The following is a 17949-nucleotide window of genomic DNA, read 5'->3' on the forward strand; positions in this document are numbered from 1 at the left end:
GCCTGCGCTGAGGAAGGGTGCGTGTCCCCAGTGTCCGCTCCGGTCGCCCGGTTAGGAATGCGCCTCACGAAGCCGGTGTGTGGTGTAATAATCGATGAAACGCCAGCGGGGACTGCGGTCTGAGAAGAGTCATGATTTGGCATCGCTTGTACCATTAGTATCATTGGCGTGCAAGTTTGATTCATTGAGCTAGCTAGCTGGGGTTAGCCTGCTCCGTTGATTCATAGCACGCTAGGTCGTTAGCATAACGATATCTGCTAGCCGGCTAGCTAGTTAGTAAGCTAGTTTCAGTGAGCTGCTGGCCGATCCAGTCGAACAGGAGAGAACCAGACTGACTGCTGAACCCAGCCGATATTTCGGAAAGAGGAGGTGGTGGCAGGCGGGGGCCGGGAGAACGAGACGGGGTGGAAGTGAGTCAGGAGCGGCTGATGAGTTCAGACCAGAGCGGAGAGCCGCCGCTGCTGCAGGAGGAGGCCGATCCCGGACCGAAGAACGGTGGGAAGGACGAGGCTCTGCTGGGGAGCGAGGGAGGGTCAGGCGGCATGGTGAGTGAGGCCTTCAGAGAGCTAGCCTAGCCTAGCCTAGCTTAGCCTAGCCGGCTCACTGGAGACCTGTTAGCATTGTACGCCCCCCTTTGGGCGAAGATTAACAGCTAAAATTAACCCAAACAACACAGACACACATAAAGATGATGAGTTTCAGCCTGGCTTCCACTTTGTGACTATTCACGTAATCACTGTTTGGCTGTGTTCAATCGCAAGGTGATGTTGATCATCAAGCGAAAACGGGCTCAGACGCTGCACATATGGCAGCATTTGCACGACTAACGTTACTAACTTGCGACCAGTGCAAACAGGTAATTTAACACACTCCTCGTTAGCTTGATCTCCGCTGCAGCCCCTTCAGTGAGCAAGCTAACGCTAGCTTAGCCTCTGTAACATCAAGCTCATTAAGTAGTTTGCTGAGTAATCATTAGCCCATAAGTTAAGTTATGACCCAGCTGAAGAGTGGCGGCAGTGCTCTTTGGCGCGGACAGGTGCCGATTGAATTGTTTTCAGTTTGTAGTTTGTTGATTGCTTCGATTGTTGAAGGATAAACGTTCATTCACTAACGTTATCTGTTAGCTAATCGCGCTGCTAGCTAACTGAGCTAGCGCAGTGACATGCGTTGCAAATACCTGGCCTGTGCTGCGCAGCGCAGTCAGCTGACATTACTTGGCTTGCTACGGCCTGCAGCACAGGAGCATGCATTGTAACCATGTGTCAAGTTGCAATTACATGTTCATGCTGTTTTGAATGACACCGAGGCCTAACATTAACCGCTTGGCACACCCATCCCTGTCTAGGAGGTGCAGAGAAGTGTCTTGAGGCATATTGTAACAGGCAGCTGTACTTGTCAGGCCGAGTGCTTCTGCAAAAAGGGGGTGGCTCTATTAGCAGGTGGCAAGTGACAATGTCAGAAGAAGAAGCTGGTAAATTTGACAGTTACTGGCGTTTCTATGTCCGTGCACAGCTGTCATCCACTCCTCTTTTTGGATAAAAGCACAATCTACAGTTTGTTCATGTGAAGTATCTGTGTGCCTTTTAATATTTACAGTATGCGGTCTATTCCTGGCTGCAGATCTTTGTAGGGTCAGGATTTCTCCTGCCAGTCGACAGCCCTTTTGGGAGTCAGATCCAGTCTGTGAATATTGTGCTTTAAAAATGGCAGTGGAAGTTACACTAAGAGCTCTTAACAGCATGTTAGTTTGTTGTTTTATCAGCATTTATTACAACAGACAGATGGCTACTCAGAGCTTTTCTCATTCTTCTCCTCCTTGAGGTTAACAGGGTAATAGACAGACCTTTGTCGACAGGGGAACACAGGGCCCTATGTGGCACATTTCATTGTACTTCTCTGGTTTCCAATTAGATGCCATGGCGGCTCCGTGGTATGCAGGTGTTCCTGCTGTCCTAAGATTGCACCAGGTGATTTCAGTTAGTGCCCCCCAATATAAGGTTAAAGTACTTAGAGTAATCTGCAGCTGTAGTGATGGCTGGCTGTGCCGTGCATGCTCTCAGCTTTCTCAAGGTGCTCTCATTGTTTGAGACCACGGTGCAATTCCTTGTTAAATCTACAAGGTTTTTGTTGCTGCCAGGACTTTGTATGCACGTTGATGCCTCTTGTGAAAGCGGCTGTGCCTTGATGTAATGATCACCCAAACAAAAGGTAAAATTTAATTAATGTGCCTGCAAAACTAGATGGTTACACATTTCCCAGTCAGGCTTGTTGAATGGGAATTTGCCTTGTGTTTTCTCGGGTAGCTTTTTTTTTTTTTTGGATTGCTATAGTCACATCAACCATCATCAGATTTCCACCTTGATAATCAGAGATATTTTAAGAGCCACTGGATCTTACACTTAATGGCTGTGTGGTTTATTTAATGCATTCAAGATGCTTTGTTCACTGCTCGATATTAGATAAAAAGTAAGCCATTGTTTTTGTGTTGATAGACGGGTGGCTGGTAAAACATACTATGGGCTGAAGGGTTTTTTAAAGTGGCATAGAAAAGAATAAGCTGTGATGAGATGGCAAATCTGAGATGAATCAGCAAAAACATGAAATGCATAATACCGAGAGTGTAGTGTCAATTGCAGATGAAACGTGTCGATCATATTCAGATCTGTTCAAATGTAAATGGACTGTTTGTCTGACTTGACAGCTTTACATGCAAACTATTGTCCAGTGTTTTTTTGTGTTTGTGTAAAATGCTTGATTTAGCTAGAAATAAAACAAATGTCTTTCTATTCTGAATGTTGATGTTAATTGAACTCACCCGATCCTGCTGTTTCTCTTTTGAAGGTCACCTCTAAGGGCGCCGGTTTGAACCCAAATGCCAAGGTGTGGCAGGAGATGCCTGTGGCCTCCAGCGAGGCGGTTACCAACAGCCCTCATTGGCCCCCCTCAGACATCAGTGAGGGTGAGATACGCTTCCATCCGCCTAATTCAGTATCAGTCAGAATACGCAGAACTGATTTTATTACAACTTACAGAACTTGAAAGTGTGAAAAACAGTATTTTTTTTTGCAGAACTGGTCATTGACATTCATTTAAAATAAATATTACCTAATATTACCATTTTTGCTAGTCAGCACTAGCTATATCACTTATATTTATGCTTAACCTAAATTTTGCCTGTTACTGTTTAAGCTTTTTTTTTTATCCTGTCTTTGACAACATCAGTACATCTAAACTTTATTAATGCACACATTAATGGTTACTGTGCCAAACACTCTGAGACGTACGGACATTTAAAATGGATGAGGTGGAGCAGCCTTTTAAGGCTCTCTGCTGTTGGTTCTGAATGAAACTCTTTACCTTGTCCGCAGGTTATTCTGAGCCTTCGTCTGCTGGGTGCAAGCAGTACACTGTGGGATTCACGGCCCTGGATGACAGCGGCTCGACAGCAACAGCTGAGATAGCAGTAAATGGAATGGACCCTCCAGAGTTGGGATTTTCCCCCGCTGAGTCGACCACGGGGACTTCAGGTCAGTCACGTCACATCACATGCACTCGTCGCCACACAGCAACTGTGACTGCAAATAAGGATTGATTCGTTTTTATAATTTAAGCGAGACACTTTGGACGGGGGTAAATTGGCTCTTGTCCTTTCCATTCACGCACACGAGGGGGCAGAATATTGAGACGCCAATTAAAATGAGTCTTACGTTTTTTTGTTTAACACCAACAGAAGCTATGACCACAATTATTAGGGCTGCCCTCTAAAAGTTGATGATCTGACTCAACTGTTGAGAAGACCCTCGGATTTTGTCATTCAAGTCATTGCACTCGTTGCACTCAGGAAGGAGGAACAGCGTTACAAAAAAACCTCACCTCTAAATGGGTACTTGAAATTGGGAGCAGCGTTGGCTGTAACAGAGCCCAAATCACTGAGTCTTTCCGAAAGGTGCTCAATATAAAAGCATGTTCTAACTTTTCTTTCTGCTGACATTTTGATTTCGGTTCTCAGCGGATTCCAAAACTGAAGAGCAGCCGATCTCCTCTGAGAATCTACGAGAGTCTCTGAAGAAGGAGCTGGAGTTTTATTTCTCTAGGTAAGAGCAAAGAGCGCTCAAAACACCCTTTTTATACTGCAGAATTTGGCGAGGGGACTCGCTGTTTCCCTGGTTCAAGTGAATGCTGATTTACATGGATTTATCATTTGTGATTCAGAGAAAACCTCTCGAAGGATTTATACCTGATGTCCCAGATGGACAGCGATCAGTTTGTCCCTATTTGGACCATAGCCAGCATGGAGGGCATCAAGGCCCTCACCACTGACATGGACCTCATCCTGGATGTGTTGAGATGTAAGCGTGAAGTTCAAGATGGTGTGTTAAAACAATGTGCATCCATCTGTATTGTGTCTAGATTTAAACCCCTTGAATTTCCCTCAGCCTCTCCTATGGTACAAGTGGATGAGAAGGGGGAGAAAGTGCGTCCTAATCACAAGCGGTGCATTATCATCCTGAGGGAGGTCCCTGAAACCACACCTGTTGAGGTAAAGCTAATTTGTGAATACACTTCGCGCTAAATACTTAATGTCTTTGGAAGCGCCAATTTTAAGTGTGAGACGTTTCTTTGTGTGTGATTCGCAGGAAGTTGAGTCTCTGTTCAAAAATGACAACTGTCCAAAGGTGATAAGTGTTGAGTTTGCGCACAACAACAACTGGTACATCACATTCCAATCAGACACAGACGCTCAGCAGGTAATGAAAGTCAAACTTTACTTTTCTTTGCTCTGTCAGGACTTATTCAATTGAAAAATGCTGCGTCAACATGAATCTGATTCTCTGTTACGCTCCCATAGGCATACAAGTACTTGAGAGAGGAAGTGAAAACATTTCAGGGAAAACCCATCATGGTGAGTTGACGTGAAACCCGTTTATGATTTTAAAAAGGAGAGTTTCTGAAGTTGTTTTTTAGTAATTTTACTCTTTGCTCTTGATGTTGTTTTTCCCCTCCAGGCCAGGATAAAGGCCATCAACACATTCTTTGCAAAGAATGGCTACCGTAGCATGGACAGCAGCCTGTACGCCCAGCAGTCCCAGAGCCAGTCCCAGTACAGCTCTCCACTCTACATGCAGCACGTCTACCCCCAGCAGCAGTACCCGGTCTACGGCATCGTACCTCCCACCTGGACGCCTTCACCCACGCCGTACTTTGAAACCCCTTTGGTGAGACAGTCATACAATGCTACTCTGGAACTCATCCCTGACGCACCTCGGTTGAAAACACTCTGACAGTTGGTTTTTGTTTCCATGTGTCATCGGCCTTTAATGCGTAAAATGTGATGGAAATAAGTAACCTTGAAAGCCACAAGTTGTGGGCCAAAGAACCTACACAATCTGGGGAGAAATGTATCTGGTGAATTCAAACTAATCTTTCCGTTCTGACAAAAGCACACAGATTCCTGCGTAATGAGTTATTCCAAATATGTGGGCTGTATTTTCCTACACAGTTCCACACTTGGAGTACAAACCGCACAGCAAATAATACAGTAAATTTATTTCCATGTCCTTGTTGTAGCTACTGAATTAATAACTTAAATTGTTGAATGGAATTTGTAAATAATGTCTGTTTATCCTTGCGCAGGCACCATTTCCCAACAGTAGCTTTGTGAACGGATTTGGCTCCGCCGGACACTACAAAACTGGCTCCAACTCTCTTAATATCACTCGCCCATTCAACAGAAACCGGTAAGGACTTCTTTTTCCAGATGCCGTTTGAGTTTCATTCTTTGTTTTTTTTTAGTTTTGACTTAGATCTAAGTTGGGTATTTGCATACACATATTCTAACTGGAATGGTTTACCACTTGTCAGTGTTTGCATGATGTTGAACCGTGAACATCAGCTCATCTGTAATTCAATTTCTAAAGATCTAATGTAATCTAAAGATAATGTTACCTGACCAGGGAAATGTGCTTTATCCCCTGTCTTCTTACTGTCCCCACAGTGTCCCCCTCTATTCAAGAAAGAATGTAATAAATGCCTTCAGGTACCACTATTATGCTGTACAATAAGCTTCATCGCTACCCTCATCGCTTACCATACTGCAGCAGCCAAATGACTAAATCCATAACAGGGCTCGTGCCTTCTGCCAGTCAGACTTTTATAGCCATAATCCTTTTCATCAGTGTGATAAACCTTTGTTGCCAGGTAATGGACATCCTGGATTTCTCATGTCTTTTGATAAATGTAGACTTGCTTACTACATGGCAGCAGCTGCCAAAGCAACTGGCTTTTTCCAATAATAGCCACCTTGGCTCCCAAATATCCTCTTTGCATTGACAGTATTACATGTAACAGTTTCTATCATCACAACTAACCATCCATTTTATTTCTTCATTGCCCCCCCTCCTCCTTTGTTTTACCACTGCTTTCTTCGTCAGTGATTGTATTACCATATACCATGTGGTGTTGTATGCTATAACAAAGAGATGCTGACAGCTCAGATTTGGGTGTATGTCAGCTAGCTGTCAGGCTTTAATCTGTATGCTTTAAGTCTTTCTCAAAGAGATGACAACTTTGCAAGTTTGTTTATGCATTGGCAAAGCAGCATGACAAAGGAATACGTCACTGGACTCTTCCCAAGTCAGACCTGGTGATGAAATCAAGATGCGCATAGAGGGAAACGAGGGAGTGGAGTAACTGGCTTTGGTTCTCTCTTTCTGCTCCTCTTCCATTCTCTCTCTCTCCCCCCCTCCCCCCATCCTTTCCTTCCAAAGTCGGGTACTTCACTCACATCCCAGTGAGCGTTCAGATTATGAGATCTGAGGGTCGAAGACTGATGGGAAGATGAATCCACGTGAATCACGCTGCTGTGATTTTTGACAAACACAGTCCATTTCAAAGCCTCGTTTGTGGCGCATTACTACATCAGTAGGCTGTCTAAGTCTTACATGGGTGTTGTCAGCTCTTCTCCACGAGTTTATGATTGGTTGCCGATTGCCAAACAATACAGTATGTTGACATCAAAGTCTCCACTGTTTGAACCAATCATGAGCACAAGTGTAGTCCAAACCCCCCTGCATGTCTACACATTTACCCTGAGGGCACAGCATGCCGTCCTCTTCCTGCAGCAAACTGGTGCCGCCAGTGTTTCCTTTTGAACATATTTAACAGTTTCAGCCCGCATATCTGCGAAATGTTGATGGACCTCCGACAAATGGCAATAGCAGTTCATTCAGGTAGACTTAGTCCTATCTGTTCCAGTTTCCATCCTCTAACCACTGATTACAGTGCAGTTTTCTGTGTGTCGTGGCATTAATGTTCAAAAACTAGCTCCACTTTTGGGACCATACATGTGGTTTAACATGTAAATGGAATTTTTGTAATTGTCAAGCTGATATTTTTCCATTAAGACAGAGAGCCACTCACATATTTAGGCATTATTGAACAGCATTGGTAAAGTTACAACAGTGTCATGATGTCCTTTTGTGTATTTTCACTCTATTGGTGCTTGCAAATGTATTGCCACCTGACGACGACGACGACAACAAGATAACTACAAGAAAAATATAAAGATGGCGACATGTCAGCGTTTCTAGTTTCTACAGCATTTGCTATAGTAATAACTGAAAACAGGAAATAAATCTGATAGAAGTGGAAGCATTTGCTATGTGTAAATAGACTTTCATGTTAAAAACCAAGCAGTAAGGTCAATGTAAAACCCCCTGAAGTTCCCCCATAAGGTCCCAGTGTCAAAATTATCCCCACAAGCAAAAAGGCCCTATTGGAAACACTGGTCACCAGTATGTCTTAAGAGTATCGTTAACATAATATTGACCTAGTTAATCTTCGCTTTTTCCCCTCTGCAAACAGAAACCACGTGAAGCCCCAGGTGAGGACGAACGAGGTGACCGCAGCGTCTATAACTCCTGTCCCCCTGGAAAGCCTGACTGGACTGCGCAGCCCGCAGCCGCCCGCTCCCACTCCTGCTGCCACCACCTCTAATGCAGTCCAGTCGGCCTCTGACCTGAGCTCAGCATTCTCGCATCTCTCCTCCTCTTCCTCGTCTTTGGACCCCAGTGATGACGGTGGCATGTCTGGACGTGGAAGGTCAGCCTGCTCTACCTCTACCTCTGGTTTGTGCCCGGCTGTAATGGCTGCTGCTGCTGTGGCTCAATATGTCGAGTGACCGCTGACAGAGGATTTATTTGCGTTTCAGGCGGAGCACGACCTACAGAGGAACACGGAGGAGGCGAGAAGAAGAAAGGATTGCGGTAAATGGCAATTTCCATGTCGTCTTTTAACCTGAACATTGCATTCAAAGCATGAAACACCATGTGATCTTTCTGTTTGTTTGCTCCTTTTCAATTTCCTTTCTCAGAGGCCTGTACCGCTAGCAGAGGTCAAGGTGTCTCCACCCAAGTTTGACTTGGCTGCTACTAATTTTCCGCCTCTTCCTGGCTGCATAGTCAGTACACAGGGAGAGCCAGTGCTAGAAAACCGAATGTCAGATGTTGTACGTGGTTTGTACAGGGACAAGGTAAGAAGAAAATTAGACTAACCGTTTGAAATTCTCTTGGAAAAACTGCACTATTGTTGAGAGGGAGGCGTTAGAGATGTAATGTGCATTCCTCTTTGCATTTCATAGACAGAACAAGCCAATAAGGAAGCCACTGTGAGTCCAGGTTTAGGCCAAGTCCCGGTCTCAGAGGAGGCTGTAGCAGCCTCGAGTCCTGCCCTGGCAACAGTGAAATCTGCTACACAACCACTTGGACCCTCAGCCCCAGGGTACAACTAATCACTATTGAATGCACTATATTTAGTACTTAAACTCTAACGCCTGTATTAAGCTCACAATGGTAACATGAATGTCTGAAATTCTTGCTCTGACAGTGTCCCTCGTCAGGAGAAGAGGGCTGAACGGGCAGAGGCTCCAGCTCCTAAAGTGACTCCGCGCGCACCCGTTCAAACTACAGCGAACGCACCCTCCTCCACACAGCCCGTGCCTAGCTCCAGGCCTCAGCCCCCTGCTGCGTCCACGCCAGCGACACCCAGCACGACGGCCCCTGCTACAGCCACTATTCCCACCCCTGGACAGGTGAGAATCTGGGTCTGCGTGGCGACGGCCGACACCTGAGCACAGTTGTCTTCCTGATGATGACATCTTTTGCGCATAGAGGGGAAGTGTGAGGTAGTGGACTGACTGGCTTTGGTTCTCTCCTTCCTCTCTGCCTCACTCTCCTTCTATATTTCTCTCTTTTCTCTCTCTCTCTCTCTCTGCCCTATCCCACCAAAAGTCCAGAATGTTCACTACTACCCCAATGAGCGTTAAGATTATGAGATCTGAGGGTTTGACGAAGGGAATCATGAATATTAATGCATAAATCGTAGTCTGCGTAAGATCTTTTATACCTGTGCTCTCTCCCTGCTTTGGTTCAGGAGCCCCGCAAGCTCAGCTACGCCGAGGTGTGCCAGCGGCCACCCAAGGACCCTCCCCCTGCGGCCCCAGCCCCAGCTTCCTCGGGCACCGCGTCAGGCCAGCCATTGCGTGAGCTGCGCGTGAACAAGGCTGAGGAGCCCGGCTCCAGCAGCGGTCCTGGAGACAAGCAAGAGAAAAGCCACGACAGGGAGGGGGGATGGGAATGCAAGGAGAGCCGGCCGCCACGTGAACGTGACTCTCAAGGCTATTATCGCAGCAATGGCCCCAGAGGCACCGGGGGCCTCAAGTTTCGGGACCAGAGGCGCCCGCCTCCGGCCCAACGCAGCTCCCCGCAGGGTGGCTACAGGCACACTGGCAAAGAGCAGAATATCCCACCAGTATCGCCAAAGTAAAAACTTGAAATGAATAGAAAAAAGATGTATGAATATATACATGGATATATATAATTATATAAAAATGAATAACATAAAAGCAACAACATTATGGTAGCCACCCTCCCCCCTCTGGAACTTGTCCAAAGAAAAGCTTTTAAAATGAGGATAAGACCGGGACATCCAGGACTAATGGGCAAAATGACACCCGAAGAACTTTGAGTGATTTGAAAAGGAAACAAAAATCTTGTTTTGGCCTCCGGCGTTATGCTTAAAAGAGTTTTAAGTGCGATTTATCTGGAGGTCGTCTCATTTGTGCTCTGCTAGGGAGAGGTGGGATGCTGGGCCACGTAACTGGCCCTCTACCTTTTTTTTTTTTTTTCTTTTCTTTTTATTCTTTGATTTTAATGAATAGATGTCTGCAAGAACAATATGCACTACGAAGAAAAGAACATGCATATATGTCATGTACATATACAAAGATATCACTAACACGCAATGAGACATCAGTTTTTTGTTTTGTTAATTTTTCTTGTGTGCTTAGATTTGCAAGTATGACTGAAGGGTTGACTGATGTCTGTGTATGCATTGATTGTTAAGCAAAATGATTGAAGTGCTACAGTGTGCTGTTGCACTGATGTAATGAAATGGATGATTTTTGATTTTTACATCAGAGACTCAGAACCGCTGTCCTGAAACCGGACAGTGCGGTCCTCTAATGTATATTAATGAAATGTGTTCTATGGTGGTATTTTGATCCTGGTTCATAATTGGCTTAAATTGTTTCAGTCAGATATCAGAAACTGTTGATACACGCCGTAGTCAAATGTGTGGTTTTGTTCGAAGCCGAAATCCACTTTGGGGTACTCGCCGGCCCGTTGGCCACGGTGAACCTGCTCAGCCTGGTCCAAAGTTTTTCATGTTAAGTTTTATCTCTATCTATCTGAACCGTTTTTGGGTCTGCCCGCTCTGATGGATTCAGAACTTTTTGTCACGTTGATAATCAGTCAGGTTTTCTGTTTACATGTTTGTTTGGGTAATAGGTTGGTGTTTTCCGGGAGGGGGAAAAAAAAAAACAGAGTAGGTTAACGGTAAGATTTGACTGTTCAGTGCGCCTGGTGGTTAGGTGAGGTTTGGCTTTTCTACATCATCACAGGATATCCAGGTTAAGCTTATATCTGTGAATTGTTCTTAACAATGGCATAGTGTCAAATAGACAGAGGAGTGCTGTTAGCTAAGGATGATAGCTACATAATATTTGGCAGCCAAGTCGTGGGTATAAAGACAATTGGAACATTTTCACGTGCTATGTGCCAGCTGCCTAAGATCATAGTGTGTGCTAGGATAAAGTTTTGATTTTTATTGACGAGGTCTGCTAAATAATGTAGTCTTGGGGAAACTTTTGGCCCAGTGAAACTGGATTTTGATGAAGCTGTAGAGGTGTAGTTGCCTTTGCTATATTGTAATAACCCTTCACTAGAAATGTGTGTGGGAGAATGTAATTGTTCTAGTACTGATTTTACAGAGGGAGGCTTTTGACAGCAGGTATCCACTGTTTTGTGCTTTTAGGGTGAGTTTGCTGGTTTGTTTTTGTGTTTTGTTTTGTTTTTTCTTTCCTTTTTTTTAATTTTTGGAAAAAAAAAACAAACAGGTTGACTTAGAAGTTTAAGTTTGACTCACTGTATGTATTGCTTTTTAAATTTATTTATTTTAATTCTGATGCACAACGCTTTTCTCCCAATCTTGGTAGGCTGGTTTCCCCAAAGTTGTGTGAAATCGCATTGGCAAAATAAAATCACGCATATGACATTTATATACTGTTCGAGATGTCAGCTGAGCGAAAAATACTTGATGCATTGACTTTGGGTTTAGTAATGCAGTAAACGAGTAACCAATCACTGGGGCTGTTATTTCTTTTTCATTAATGAGTATGAGCAGCTAGTGGTTTAGTTTAATTAAATAAATGCACTAACTTGTTTTTAAACAGAATCTTACTCATGAGTAATGTGAAATCATTTTAGAAGCATATGGTTGATGTTGACAGGCTTGCAAATACCTACAGGAATTGCCCCCCCCTTTCCCCCTTCCTTATGTTTGGGTTATTTTCTGTTAATTTGGGTTGGGGTGGCAAAAGGAAATATAGTAATGGATCAACCAAGTGTTTGAGACACAATCCTAGAACTGTATGAAATGTCACCAAAAATAAATTATTTTGATTTGGCTTTCCAGTGTCACATTTCTTTCTGCTTTCTATACACACACACCTGCACAAGAATGGGTTGCACCTTTTTGTACCAATTGATCTGCAGTAAAGTCTGTTTTAAGGATTTGAAAGCATTTTAGATATGTACAGATCCGGGCCTCCTGAATTTAAAGTTGTCTTTGGCTCACCTCTCCACCCTCTCTGGGGTTTTGGTGTCTGCCTTGAACCCCGACAGGTCCGTTCAGAGGATCGTGGTTTGAAGCTTCAGAGCTCTGGATGGATTCTGATGACGTCATCACATTTATGTAGGAAATTTCTCCCTCGTGTCAAATTGCTATGTCTGCATCCATGTGCGTCATTGTGTTGCAAGATAAAGAAAAGCCAACAGACCTACAGGAAACTATGAATGTCAAAAGGTGAGAATTAGAGGGAAAAAAAATCTAGCTTCGATCTAAAAATTTGGCACTACAATTTGGGTTCAGTGAGGTATAAAATAAATATGGGCTCAGGCTGTTTTGAGGGCTTCCTGGGGGGCCATAAAATCACAATGAATATGTATTTCAATATTTCATTTCAATAATTAAATGTTAAATTTGTAGAATAAACTGATATTCAGTTTACTATCACATGAAACAAAAGCAGCAATACCTGGCAACTGAGAGGCTGGAAGCAGGTAATATTTAGTATTTTTACATAAAAGTATCAAAATCGATGCCAACCAAAACTGACTGATGGATTAATTGACTAGTATTTTCAGCCCTCATGTCTTTGTGCTCTCAAGTGGTAAAAGAAGGTCTGAATTTGGTTTTAATTGATTACTCAGCTGACAGAAAAACAATACTCAACATATTTTGGTAATTATTTTAATAAATTATGTAAAAAAAAAATCACTGCTTCCAGTTTCTGCTCCTCACATGAGAGGTGTTGAAGGCCTTGCTCCCAGCAGAAACATAAAGATGTGACCCTATAGACTCTGCCAACACCGCTGTTTGTGGTGATCTGTGCAGCCACTTGCTGGCCGTCTCTCCGCCGCAGCTCTGAACCTCAGCACGGTCATGAGCAGGAGGAATCCGCGGCATCCGTAGCTGCCGCCGCCCGCATCTATATTGGGAAAGAAGGCCCGCCGGGTACAGACGTGGCCTCCGGTCTGGTCCAGACACGGCGGAGGGCGGCGAGAGGTGACAGAAAAACACAGAGTTAAGTGCAGTTATCTGGAGTGAAGCAGCTCTTGGGGGTTTAAATGCGGAGGGCGTGTCTGCGTGAGGTGACGTCCAGTGTTTATGTCAAACGGAGCAGCGGACGGTGAGCACGGTAACCTGTCAGACCTTCAAACCGGGGACCATAAACGGTACTTTATCTCACCAGCGTCGGTAAACCATCGATGTTTGATGTTTGGGGCACTCCTAAGCGCCTCCACAAGCATTTAAAATGAATGTCATTGGATTTTTTCGCCTGCAAGTGTCGACTGTTCATCTCGAAGCTAACGTTAGCTTGCTAGCTAGCTAACTTGGTGCTAGCTGCCGGTGAAAATGCAGCCTTTCTTTCTCCTTATCAGCCCGTCAGCGTCTTGCCCGCAAGCCAAGCAGCCTGTCTGCATAACGATCTGTTATTTTCAAAAGCTGTCACTTTGTTTTAGACGTGCATCTCGCTGCAGAGTGTCTTTTGCTCTGGTTTTGTTGCGGAGCATGTTATTCTTATGTGAGCCGTGTCGGTGCCAGTGATTTGTGTACATTTAGTTATTTACTTTGTTGGTATTCAGCCAACTTCCATGAAGTAGGAACAGCAGAATAACGTTAGACACTTAAGATTAACAACAGTAAAAGCATGCACTAACCAGACTCCATGGTCCTAGTTATGGTGACCTGAATTTCTTTTAACCCTGGATGATCAAAGAAGAGGGGAAATTGCTGCTTAGGTAATAAAAGTAATCATTCGTATTTGCCTTCATACATGATTGCATGAAATTTCGATTTTAAGATGAAAAAGTAAAGTTAAGTTTCTCCTGATATCACAATTCTTTGCAATGTCACATAATGTGATTTTTAAAAATGAGTCCTATTAGTAATAGATTTCCATTTTAAGGCAATTATCTTTGGACTCCCAATATTCAATATGACTCGTCTTAGCAGATCTTAACATGTACTGCTAGTGTAATTTTATACCAAATGTATATATGTTTGACAAAAATCAATGATTAAAACTCTTCCCTAAAGATATCTCCATGGGGACGTCACTAGCTTTGCAAAACCACATCATGCAAACTGTCTCGTTGGTAAAATGTCGGCAGAATGAGTGCATTTCGATGTTTAAACAATAGACAACATCAGACAATATTTAATAATAAAATGTTTGTCACTACCTAACAAGAGGTCTGATCATCCAAAAAAGCTAAAACCCCCATGAGGGACATTTTAAACGGCTCTGTTGTGTGTCACAGCTTTTAACTCCAACGTATTGAATAATGTGTTTCAGTGTGTCGTGGTGTCACCCCTGCCCGGGTGCCATGGTCCTCAGTCACACATGAGCTCTACTATGTGGTACATCATGCAAAGCATTCAAAGTAAATATTCCTTGTCTGAGCGGCTCATCCGCACCATCGCAGCCATCCGCTCATTCCCGCATGACAATGTGGAGGATCTCATTCGTAAGGTAGGCACATCTTACAGTCCGACGTAAAATAAGTAATATCTCCTAGTGTCATCAGTTGTGTTGACATCATTGTCTCCTGTATGCCCAAGGGAGCTGATGTGAACCGGATGCATGGCACACTTAAGCCCCTGCACTGTGCCTGTATGGTTGCTGATGCTGACTGCGTGGAGCTGCTGTTGGAGAAGGGCGCAGAGGTATGTCAGAGATGACTCCTACACACTGAACAATTTCTCACCACAAGATTTTAGATTAATTTACTACCCACCAGGCAGCTACTGTATGATATGAAAGTCAACCTGTTAAACCAGGTTTGTAATAGGTAATCCATCACACTGAACATCATGGTTGATTTTATTTTTGCCAAAGATATGCCATCTTTGTGGGGCAGTTATTAAACCTTTCCAGTACTGGTGTTTTCAATAAAGCTTTGACATCTGAAATTAAATATTTGGTTCCCAAAAAACATTGATGTACAAATCAAACATGTAAGATACACAGTAAAGAAATATTGAACTGCAATTAGGAAATTATGAAAATTTGAAGGTTGCTGTTTGACACCCAACTCTCCAGCACTTAAACACACAAACAAAGAATGTTTTGAGTGTCATACTGTGCTGGCATGAACTGGAACCAGTGGCCCTGTTACTTTAAAATAATCACAGAGCATTTTTAGCACATTTTTCTGGACTATTCATTTGGTAAAAAGTATTTCCATTGAAAATGGAAAATTTGGATGAACAAATTGTACACTTGTCTTTTTTTGGGTGGCACTAGCAGCACTACAGCAATTTGTTATTTTTATGTTTGTCCTTGAAATTTGCATTGCCTGTGTGGTATTTTAGCACACAATTACCACACCCTCTGATCTATATTCCGATTCAACTTTTTGCACTTGCACTGCAAAACAGCAGGTGCACAGTCCATATGTCCTTTGTGCCCGCACCATTGAAATATGACCTTAGGTGTTGTTAGCTCGTTAACATGAGATAGTTAATTACATTCCATTTCCTCATCAGGTTAATGCTTTGGATGGATATAACCGCACGGCACTGCACTATGCAGCAGAGAAGGACGAGAGCTGTGTGGAGCTGCTGTTGGAGTACGGGGCCCATCCAAATGCACTTGATGGCAATAAGGACACCCCACTTCACTGGGCTGCCTTCAAAGATAACCCAGAGTGTGTGAGGGCCCTGCTGGAGAGCGGGGCCTGCCCCAATGCCCGGGACTACAACAATGACACACCTTTGAGCTGGGCAGCAATGAAAGGCAACCTAGAGAGTGTCAAAGTGCTATTAGACTACGGATCCCAGGTCCATGTGACCAACCTGAAGGGCCAGACCCCTATCTCCCGACTGGTGGCCCTGTTGGCCCGGGGTCTGGGCACTGAACAGGAAGAGGAGTGCCTAGAGCTGCTGTGTCGGGCAGCAGGGCGTTTTGAGATCCGGCGTGCTGACGGCACCCTTCCCAGGGAGCTGAGTAAGGATCCCCAGCTGCTGGCGAGGCTGACCAACATGGTGGCTCAGGCTCCCACGCTTCGCTCTCTGGCTCGCTGTGCTGTCCGGCAGAGTCTTGGAGTGCAGTTCCTCCCCACTGCAGTAAAAGAGCTTCCTTTACCAGAGACTATCAAAGACTATCTACTGCTGAGAGACTGAGGTGATGGTGAAAGCGTTTGGGGGCTCGTAGACCTCACTGGATGATTATTAGACAGCTTATCACACAGCATTTACGAGCAAAGAAGTGTCTCCATTGAATCAAAGTGTACTGTCTGACAGTGGCCCTCATTTATCAAACCTTCTAGCAAATGAATACAGATGTGTGCACCAGGATAGATGTTCAAACTTAAAAACTCAAAATCTCTTTTTTTTTATTATCTAGTGGTTTCACTACATCTAATCGAGCAGTGTAGGTTGATGAGGTTCATCACTTAGAGCTGTCGGAAAAAAGAGCGCACCAGTTTATGCTTATGTTCTAGAAACGTGTCAAAATCATGCACTTTTCGGTAACTCAGTCTTGCTGCAGCACAGTTTTCTCAGCCCACCCTGCATGCAGTAGGAGGGACATCTATATCGGCGTTGTTGGGATTCATCATGGGAATTGACCTGCATGATGCTAGATATGTTAAGAAGGGGCCAGTGCAACGTATGCTTATATTCATTTTTTTTGTCTGCAAAAGTCACAATGAGTATTGAAAATTACATTTTAAAACGTATCTATATTGAAATGCCGTGCTACGATTTGCCACAGAGCATTAGGAAAATCTTGAGTTTGATGGTAAAAATGTGTGTATGCTCAATGTTAGATTAGATTTAAATGGAAGATAGGTTTATGAATGAGGGGCTGTCTAACAATGCAGGCTGAAGTAGAGCTCAGGAACAAATGTAATGTAGTTTGTGTGATAGTTGGAGTGGCCATCTCTCTCTCAATGACGTCCCAGTGAACTCACAATGCAAACACTTTTGAAATAGCAAGAAAAAAACAAAAAGTTAAAAAAGAAAAAAAACACACACACTTTGACCCAAACAGACAAGATCTTGCCAGATAGGAACAGTTTTATTTGTTATGCAGAAGCAACAAATTAAATGATCAGTTTTATAGGCTGGCTAACAAAATTCATCAGGCACACTAACCTTGCCTCCATGTCGTCCTCTGAAAATGTTTGACGCTGGTAAAAGTGATGTCAACATGGCTACTGTCATCTGTCATTTACTATTTATTTGGGCTTTATTTTAATGAAGGGTGCAGTTGCCAAGGAGGAGTAAACTGTTCTTTTTTTTTTTACAATTGATTGTTTTCAGTCTTAACTTGCAAGTTTTCAAAGGTGCTCCCTAGTCCAAACTTTTGCAACATATGTTTAAAACTGACTTTATTTTAAATGAAATGTTAAAATGTTTGAACCATGAAATGGCATGATTAGTAAGTTTTTGTCCTTGAAAGTTTCACTAAATAAGCTTGCAAAATGTGTTTATGTTGGTTATGAAGTCTAAAATCTGACTTTCTGTGCTTGATTTTGTTTTCTTGTTCTGCTGCTGTAAAGAAAAAAAAATTAACTCCTTAGATCATGTCTTGTGTACTTCTGCAAAAGTGCTTTTTTTTCTCTTCGTCAATGTAATGAAAGTAAATGCCTTTATATTCCATTCATTTCTTTTTCTCTCCATTGTTCTTCTCAAAAAGTTTTAACAGACAGCTTTGATACATCTAACAGTTTATAATTAAGTATTATTACTTCAGAGGCTCAGCTGTGGCAGGCTATTAAAACCCTATTGATACACTTGGCTGTGGACATATTCAAATTATTG

At 43.4% G+C, this 17949-nt stretch overlaps 2 protein-coding genes across 4 annotated transcripts; both read left to right on the top strand.

Annotated features, from left to right (window-relative positions):
• On the top strand, positions 1-12022 carry larp4aa (La ribonucleoprotein 4Aa). 2 transcript variants are annotated; one of them, XM_070839179.1, is made up of 17 exons: positions 1-545; positions 2842-2959; positions 3369-3527; positions 4010-4094; positions 4213-4349; positions 4437-4540; positions 4638-4748; positions 4850-4903; positions 5007-5216; positions 5635-5738; positions 5996-6037; positions 7864-8100; positions 8210-8264; positions 8372-8530; positions 8639-8778; positions 8884-9088; positions 9430-12022. In XM_070839179.1, the coding sequence occupies exons 1-17, from the start codon at positions 429-431 to the stop codon at positions 9820-9822; spliced, it is 2430 nt and encodes an 809-aa protein (XP_070695280.1). In that variant the 5' UTR covers positions 1-428; the 3' UTR covers positions 9823-12022. The 2 variants fall into 2 exon arrangements, with proteins under 2 accessions (XP_070695280.1, XP_070695281.1); XM_070839180.1 differs by lacking the exon at positions 5996-6037.
• A 1092-nt stretch (positions 12023-13114) lies between these two features.
• On the top strand, positions 13115-17769 carry asb8 (ankyrin repeat and SOCS box containing 8). Of its 2 annotated transcripts, none has more exons than XM_070839632.1 (4): positions 13115-13306; positions 14477-14653; positions 14743-14847; positions 15670-17769. In XM_070839632.1, exons 2-4 carry the CDS (start codon positions 14525-14527, stop codon positions 16303-16305), a joined length of 870 nt encoding a protein of 289 aa, XP_070695733.1. In that variant the 5' UTR covers positions 13115-13306; positions 14477-14524; the 3' UTR covers positions 16306-17769. The 2 variants fall into 2 exon arrangements, with proteins under 2 accessions (XP_070695733.1, XP_070695732.1); XM_070839631.1 differs by having other exon boundaries at positions 13116-13352.
• The last annotated feature ends 180 nt before the right edge of the window (positions 17770-17949 follow it).

Source organism: Pempheris klunzingeri, chromosome 11 (genome assembly GCF_042242105.1).
Source record: "Pempheris klunzingeri isolate RE-2024b chromosome 11, fPemKlu1.hap1, whole genome shotgun sequence".
Classification (NCBI taxonomy): Eukaryota; Metazoa; Chordata; class Actinopteri; order Acropomatiformes; family Pempheridae; genus Pempheris; species Pempheris klunzingeri.

What these genes read in the sequence shown, in the direction of transcription:
- larp4aa (XM_070839179.1), top strand. Translation starts at nt 429, where the DNA reads ATGAGTTCAGACCAGAGCGGAGAGCCGCCGCTGCTGCAGGAGGAGGCC. An exon ending in TTCAGGGAAAACCCATCATG is followed by an intron (nt 4,904 to 5,006) that starts GTGAGTTGACGT and finishes TTTCCCCTCCAG; the next exon opens with GCCAGGATAAAGGCCATCAA. An exon ending in CTATTCCCACCCCTGGACAG is followed by an intron (nt 9,089 to 9,429) that starts GTGAGAATCTGG and finishes GCTTTGGTTCAG; the next exon opens with GAGCCCCGCAAGCTCAGCTA.
- asb8 (XM_070839632.1), top strand. Translation starts at nt 14,525, where the DNA reads ATGAGCTCTACTATGTGGTACATCATGCAAAGCATTCAAAGTAAATAT. An exon ending in TGGAGGATCTCATTCGTAAG is followed by an intron (nt 14,654 to 14,742) that starts GTAGGCACATCT and finishes TGTATGCCCAAG; the next exon opens with GGAGCTGATGTGAACCGGAT. An exon ending in TGTTGGAGAAGGGCGCAGAG is followed by an intron (nt 14,848 to 15,669) that starts GTATGTCAGAGA and finishes TTTCCTCATCAG; the next exon opens with GTTAATGCTTTGGATGGATA.